This window comes from Panthera onca, chromosome A3, assembly GCF_046562875.1.
Source record: "Panthera onca isolate mPanOnc1 chromosome A3, mPanOnc1 haplotype 2, whole genome shotgun sequence".
Taxonomy (NCBI): Eukaryota; Metazoa; Chordata; class Mammalia; order Carnivora; family Felidae; genus Panthera; species Panthera onca.
In genome coordinates, this window is record NC_138341.1 from 35,507,949 (window position 1) to 35,515,767 (window position 7,819).

At 61.0% G+C, this 7,819-nt stretch overlaps 1 protein-coding gene across 1 annotated transcript; it reads left to right on the forward strand.

Annotated features, from left to right (window-relative positions):
- The first annotated feature begins 2,733 nt into the window (after positions 1 to 2,733).
- ADRA2B (adrenoceptor alpha 2B) lies at positions 2,734 to 6,604 on the forward strand. The gene has a single exon (XM_060653930.3). The coding sequence runs from the start codon at positions 3,203 to 3,205 to the stop codon at positions 4,529 to 4,531; it is 1,329 nt and encodes a 442-aa protein (XP_060509913.1). The 5' UTR covers positions 2,734 to 3,202; the 3' UTR covers positions 4,532 to 6,604.
- The last annotated feature ends 1,215 nt before the right edge of the window (positions 6,605 to 7,819 follow it).

The following is a 7,819-nucleotide window of genomic DNA, read 5'->3' on the forward strand; positions in this document are numbered from 1 at the left end:
AGAAAGGCTCCTGTGGAGGTCATCCGTGGACGCTAGGCTGCCACTCCCCCTCGTCATTCAGCAATCTTGGCCGGGTACTGGGGACAGAGAAGGGATGTGTGCTCCATAGGACGGTGGGGGAGGGGTGCGTGATGCAGCAAACCCATCCACCCCCACCTCAGTACCTCTCTGAGCGTGAAAGGGGTACTGTGGACGTAGCATCAAAGAACTTGAAAAGCAGTGTCTCTTTCTCTCTGCGAGGGCAGTGGGTGAAAGGTGAGTGGACCTTGGAGAGTCGGAGGGGGGGTGGTGCCAGCCCCTGGGAAGGACTGGAGATGTGGGAGCTCAGGGCTTGCCCAGGGACCAACAGGTAGCCTGGTGGGGCCAGGAAGGCAGGCCAGTGCCCATCACGGCCTTCCTCTCCCACCACAGGTGGCTGGGTGCTCCTGGCTGGGTCCGGGATTGAGTCCTGCCAGCCCTGGTGGAAGTGGTCAGATCCAGTTGGGGAAGAGCTGAAGGAAAGCCCTGCTAAGGCCCCAGGGCTCTGATTCATGCCGGGCTGGGCGGGGCAGGCAGTACTGGAAGGTGCATGGGGGGGGGGGGGACGTGGAAGCTGCAGAGAAGAGGGGGAATCAAGTCATGGGATAGGGTCTCCACTGCCCCAAGAGCCAGCTGCACATCTGGGAGGTGGCAGCAGGTGACACAGACCCTGGGGCTGTGTCTCACAGATGCCTGTAGACTCTCCCTGGCTCCCTCCCCCCTCCCCTGCTCCCCGCCCCAGGCTTGTGCCCATTAGGGCGAGATGCTTGGTAGATCCAGAGCTGCCCCTTCAGTGAAGACCCAGTGGGGGAGGAAGGAGCAGGGGAGAGAGTCTGAGCAGCCCTGGCCTCAGCTCCTTCGGGGTCCTGGCAGCCTCACCTTTCAAGGAAAACTTGGGCCAGGAGACCAAAGGCTGATGCTGATTGCAGTGTTGGGAGATACCCAGTGCCCCCCCCCCCCCCCCAGTCTGAGTATGGTTGGAGAGAATGAAAAAGTGGTCCCTCTTAATGTCGCTATGGGCCACCAGAACACTCCGACTCCTCAGCCCCCTCCGCCCCTGGGACAGGGAGTCTCGGAGACAAGGCAGGAAACTAAGTGGCTGCTTTCCAAGTTCCGGTGGCCACCCCTCAGTCCTCCCTCAGGGAAGGGGCTACCGAGACTTCTCCATCCCTGGCAACCTCAGGGCCCAGGCCTATCAGCCCAGCCCAGCCGGTGGGAGGGATGTGTCCATAAAAACCTGTCTCTGGAGGAGGTGAGACAGGCCGGCTGCCCTCTCCCACCATCAGGCTGTCGGGCGATCCCCCTAAGAAAACAGCTGAGTAGAATGGCAGGAGGCAGGGGTGGACCTGTAGGGAGGAACCCCTCCACCCCCTGCCGTGTGAGCCTGGGTAGGGGTGAGATATTGTCTGTGGGCACTGAGCAGTCATTCCCTGGTCCCATGAAGATGGAACAGTCAGGAAGGGAGGTGCAGTATGCATGCTGTCTCAAGGCCTGGTCCTCTGGAGGAGGCCTACTTTCAGCAGTGGCTCGATGCTTATTTATACAGAGGATGTCATGCAGAGCTGTGGGCTATAAATATGGGGCCTGGCTCTAGTCTGGGGTTATAGCGTCAGGGGCTCCAGAAGCGGTGAAAAAATGTGCCCTTGAGGCTGCCCAGCCTGACGCTGGTGGCAGCGGCCACAGGGAGAGTGAGTAGGGTGAGGGTGCCAGACGGGGCTCCTTCCACAGCCACTCCAAGAGGGTGTGCAGCAGATATGTGGGGGGTGCAGGAATGGAGGGGGGTGGTGTCAAAACACAAAGGGATGCTTCTCCCTTCATAGCCTCCCCTGACACCTACTTCTTCTCTGAGCTGTGTTAAGAAGATCCCACCCTTGCCTGAGTCTCCATTGCTGCTGCTGAGAGTGGAGTCCAAGCCAGTTTTCCTCTTACCTCTTTGCCCTTAGTGGAGGAAACCGAGGCAGCTGCGGGGAAACAGAAACACTGAAGTCATAAATCTTGGAGCACTGGCTTGCCCCACCGACCTTGGGAACCTTTTCCTTGCGCCCCCAGAACGCGGCGAGGACGCGGGTCTCCCGGCTGGCCGCGGACTATCGCCACACGCGGGCGGCGGCAGGGGGCGCTCGCAACCTGCCACGCGCGCCATCCTGGGCTCCGCAAGCCCGACGGAATCCGCTCCGGGAGAGAGAGCATTTGGGGAAGGGGTTCCAGGGCAGTCTTCCCGCTCCCCCAACTCCTACTCGGCTTCCTTCGCGGGCACCGGGTAGGAGGGGTGGTTCACTATGTTCCGGTGGCCCCAATCCACCCACCCACCCACCCTCTCCTTGGGGCTCCTGGGCGGCGCGGGGAGAGATCAGCTGGCACCCACCGTCCCAGATCCTGGTGCTCGGACCCGGTCTGCAGGAAGAGAGGTCCCTCCCGGGTCCCAGCGCCCCGTGCGCACCCATCCTTCCACTTCTGCAAACGTCCTTCCCGGAGTCCCGAAGACCCCAGACGCGGATCTCTGGCCTTCCGTGGCGCGGAGGCCAGGAGGAAAAGGGGTAGGAGCGCCAGGGCGGAGGCCCTCGAGGAGGGCAGGCTGCTGCCGGCCGGTCCTCGCGCCAGGCGCACCTTCCACCCACCCGTGGTCAGCCGCCCGCCCCGCCTCCCTCCCCTCCTCCTACTCCCGCCTCCAGTCTCCTCCCTCCTCCGGCGCGCTCGCTCTCCTCCCATTCCCCTGCCGCGGCGGGCTGCTTGCAGGCGCGGCTCCCGGCCAGAGCCAGCGAGCGGAACGGGCGCCTCGGCTGCTGCGCCTCCTCCGAGAACCGGTGGCGCGCCCCCCGCCCCAACGCCGGGCCTGCCGGGTCCCGGGTCCCAGCGTGCGTCCAGCAGCTTCGTAGCGGGAGGGCGCAACTTTCCCCCGGTCCCGGGCGGGGCGGGGACGGCAGCGGGACAACTTGGAAAACTTCTCTGGAGAGGACGGCAGGGACGCCGGGTGTCGGTGGAAGAGGATGTAGGAGGGCGGTGGCTGGCCCCAGGCATCCCTCCGTCTCCTTGGCCCGGTTCGGCCTGGCCATGAGGCTCCAGCGCCTTGTGCGCCGCCAGGGGGTCGATCCCCCCTTCTAGCCTAGCTGCGCAGGACAGTACCGCCTCCGGCTGAGCACGCTCTGGGCGAGCAGCGACCCCTCTGGCCGCGTCCCGCCCCGTCATGGACCACCAGGAGCCCTACTCGGTGCAGGCCACCGCGGCCATCGCGGCGGTCATCACGTTCCTCATCCTTTTCACCATCTTTGGCAACGCGCTGGTCATCTTGGCTGTGTTGACGAGTCGCTCGCTGCGCGCCCCGCAGAACCTGTTCCTAGTGTCGCTGGCCGCCGCCGACATCCTGGTGGCCACGCTCATCATCCCTTTCTCGCTGGCCAACGAGCTGCTGGGCTACTGGTACTTCCGGCGCACGTGGTGTGAGGTGTACTTGGCGCTCGACGTGCTCTTCTGTACCTCGTCCATCGTGCACCTGTGCGCCATCAGCCTGGACAGGTACTGGGCCGTGAGTCGGGCGCTGGAGTACAACTCCAAGCGCACCCCACGCCGCATCAAGTGCATCATCCTCACCGTGTGGCTCATCGCAGCTGTCATCTCCCTGCCGCCGCTTATCTACAAGGGCGACCAGGGGCCCCAGCCTCGTGGGCGCCCGCAGTGCAAACTTAACCAAGAGGCCTGGTACATCCTGGCCTCTAGCATCGGATCTTTCTTCGCACCCTGCCTCATCATGATCCTGGTCTACCTGCGCATCTACCTGATCGCCAAGCGCAGCCACCGCAGAGGTCCCAGGGCCAAGGGCCGCCCTAGGGAGGGTGAGTCTAAGCAGCCCCGCCCCGTCCCTACTGGAACTTCAACCAAAATGCCAACCCTGGCCTCTCTGGCTGCTTCTGGAGAGGCCAATGGTCACTCCAAGCCCACTGGGGAGAAGGAGGAGGGGGAGACCCCTGAAGATCCTGCGACCCCTGCCCTGCCACCCAGCTGGTCGGCCCTTCCCAACTCAGGCCAGGGTCGGAAGGAAGGCGTTTGTGGGGCATCTCCAGAGGAAGAAGCTGAGGAGGAGGAGGAAGAGTGTGAGCCTCAGGCCTTGCCAGCATCTCCTGCCTCCGCCTGTAGCCCACCCCTGCAGCAGCCACAGGGGTCCCGGGTGCTGGCAACTCTACGTGGCCAGGTGCTCCTGGGCAGGGGCGTGGGCACCTCGAGCGGGCAGTGGTGGCGGCGGCGGGCGCAGCTGACTCGGGAGAAGCGGTTCACCTTTGTGCTGGCCGTGGTCATCGGCGTTTTTGTGCTCTGCTGGTTCCCCTTCTTCTTCAGCTACAGCCTGGGTGCCATCTGCCCACAGCACTGCAAGGTGCCCCATGGCCTCTTCCAGTTCTTCTTCTGGATCGGCTACTGCAACAGCTCGCTGAACCCTGTTATCTATACTATCTTTAACCAGGACTTTCGCCGTGCCTTCCGGAGGATCCTCTGCCGCCAGTGGACCCAGACGGCATGGTGAGCCACCTGCCCGCCACCCGTGTGGGGTTGGTGCCAGGCGGCACCAGGGCCACCCTGATTCTTGCCCTATTTTATGTGGCCACCTCCCTGGGGCTTCCTGGTCCCTGCCTGGGTCCTGCAGGCTTCATCCTGGGAGCCCCCCTGGGAGGGGCAGGGGTGCTGTTCACAGGGGTCCAGCTGAGGCCTCCGATTGCTGGCTTGGCTGTGGGGGGACATCTTCTCTACCCCCGTGAACACAGGCCCACGGATGAGGCTTGGACCTTCCTGAACATAGCCAAGGCTGGGCCAGATAGAGCACTTCTCTCCCAATACCCTGGACCCCTGCAAGCCCATGGGTGGGCTTTCCTTCCTTAAGGACCCTTTGTTCCCTGGCTGGTCACTTGCTTTTGGCGTTTTTGTTTCTCATCTTCCCCGGGTAAAGAGCAGGAAGCCAGCCTTCCACTTTTCCCAGGAGGACCCGCTGCTGAGGAGGAAGAGGCAGAAACGAGGGATCCACGTTGGGCGCCCATGGTCCCCATCAGGCACTGGGTGGGGAGTTAACGGCCTGGCACTGTTTCTGGTCCTTCTTCCCTTTCCCCCTACCTTTAGATTTGTAGCTCCTTTAAAGGCCAGAACCTTCTCTGGAATCGTTTTCCTTACCTGGCACCCCTCTGGCAGGCGGGTGTGTGTGCCAGCAGAGGCCTCGCCTTGGTGGGGTGGTCTGGAGGTCTGGCCTCTGCCTCGATGGGAGATCCCTGATCACTAGCATTCACCCCCTGCAAAAACCTGGCGACAATGGCATGCTGCCTACTTGCTGCAGGGAGATGAAAGGCTTTGCGGAAAGCTTTGAGCTCCGTAGGGGAACGCACTAGAGAACCAGAAAATATGATTATTTGGAGATATAAAAATCCCCTTTCTCTGTGTTTACCACCACCTGTCTTCCTGTAGACTTTTGTTCTGTGCCTGGGGTGCGGGAATTCTTACCCCAAACTGGAAGTGGGGAATGGTAGAGAGAACCAACTATTTCAGTTAAAGGATTTCTTCGAGATCACCTTCTTGTGCCTGCAAGGGTTTAGTTGTTATGCTGCATGACAGCTCCTCGACATTTCACCCGCGACACCGAGAGGGTTTTCGGTGGCTTGGCCCCCCCCCCCCCACAACGGGGGACAAGTCTTTTGTCATCAAGCAGGCAAATTGTTTCCCCAAGATGGCTAAAAATACCCACCCCATCAGAACAATCTGAGATGAGAGTCTGTGGTGGGTGACAGAGCCCCCAGGCAGGCGCTGGGGCTGGAACGGGTGAGTGAGGGCCCTGTGGACTCCTTCAGGAGCCTTCCACCAGAGCGCCCAGGCGGTTCTCCAAGCCCCACGTGGGTCCCTGTGATGTGTAACTGATCCTACCTTGGGTGGGGGCCGGCTGGCCATCTCTGACCCAGCCATGTTGCTTCACCCCACTGATGAGGCTCCAGGGGCCTCTCCTCTCCTGGTTCTCTCCCCAACCCCAGGACCTAGCACCCAGAAGACTTGGGAGCATTGGAAGGATGTTTTCCAGTCTTCTCCAAGGAGCTCCTGGCTTCAGCATTAAGCCAGCGGGCATCTAGCATGGGGGGTAGGGCTGAGCAGCCAAGGCACTGTTGGCACTCTGAGGGGCCCGGCCGGATTTGGAGAGCTTTCTGGGGTGGAGAGAATGGAGACCAAAGAGAGTCCTTTCTGGGGAGAGGGGCTGTCTAGCTCCTTCTTACAATCTCATTGTGAGGCCAGGGCATTGCCTTGGGGTGAGGCTGGGGAGGCTGGGCCCAGGGGAGTGGCTGACTTGTGACATCTGCTGACTGGTCTTGCGTGTGTCCCGGGAGACTCCTGCAATTATTGCCTGTGGCCCCCTTGTTGTGATATGCAGGTATTTTTTTTTTTTTTTTAAGTCTGAGCTATTTTATCAATAAAGGATATTTTGTAATAAGCAAGCTGTGTCCTTGTTGCCCAAGAGCTGCCAGGAGTAATTATTTCTCAGCTACTTGAATAGCATCTGTAAGCATGGGCTCCTTCCCAGGGCCAGTTGCCCTTTCCTCCCCTAGGTACCTGGTACCTATCCACCTGCCTGTCTGCTTTGTCCATTCCGCGTCCCTTATCATTGCCAGTCAGTGGGACGAGAGTGGCCAGAGAAGCCTGAGACTGGCTGCCTGGCAAGGGAAGAAAAGGAGGGCTTCCCGGAGGAGGGGGCCTTGGGGCTGGGTCTTGGGGGAAGAGCAAGGGTACACCAAGAAACAAGACAGGAAAGGTGTTTCGGGCAGAGGACAGCACGCGCCAAGGGTGCGTTTGGGGGATTTGTGACAGTTTGAGAGTCAGTCTAAAGCCAGCCCCGCCTTGCGGTCAGGTGCAGCAGCTGGGGGCCAGAGGAGGTAGTTGGACAGCACCCACGGGGGGCGGGAGGAACACGGGGAGGAAGGCAGGATGGTCACTCTGCAGAATGTTTTCAGCTGCTGTCTTCGGCGAGGGCAAGAGTGGAACAGAACCGCTCTGCTCCAGGCTCTTTGACGCTAAGATTCAGTTACGAATATCAGAGCTGGAGGACCTGTGGACGTCACTCCTATCAATCTCATTTCCCAGAGGAGGCCTCTGAGGCCCCAGAGCCACCATATGAGTTGGGTAAGGAGTTGAGTTGGGGATCCCATCCCACCTCTGTGAGGGCAGCCTCTGGGGCCTGTATCAGGTTGGCCCGGTTCTGAGGGCCAGGGAGGCCAGCAGGCTGGGGGCAGGGGCAGGACCCAGGGAGGCGCGAGGGCTGGGAGGGAAGGGCAGAGGGAGGAGCAGTGAGGCCCCAGGGTCTGGTGGTGGGTGGCCATCTCCCATAAACAGGATTCACACTTTCCTGGGGCCATGGCTTCCGCCATGGGCAACCGATGGAGACGCCTACGTATCTACCATCACTGGTGAACGTGGGGGAGGGACAGTGGGCTTCATCGAGGACTTGGTAAGAAAGCCATACTCGGGGGGGCGCCTGGGTGGCTCAGTCGGTTAAGCGTCGACTTCGGCTCAGGTCATGATCTCGCGGTTTGTGGGTTCGAGCCCCGCGTCGGGCTCTGTGCGGACAGCTCGGAGCCTGGAGCCTGCTTCAGATTCTGTGTCTCCCCTCTCTCTGCCCCTCCCCTGCTCATGCTCTGTCTCTCTCTGTCTCTCAATAATAAATAAACATTAAAAATAAAACAAAACAAACAAACAAACAAGCCACACTCGCCCGGGAGGAGCTCCCAGCAATTCCTACCCGTCTGCGTTTCCAGCGCCAAAGCCAGGAGGCTTGATGGGGTTAGATTAA

Excerpts from the sequence above, each read along its gene's own strand:
- ADRA2B (XM_060653930.3), top strand. The coding sequence starts at position 3,203 with ATGGACCACCAGGAGCCCTACTCGGTGCAGGCCACCGCGGCCATCGCG.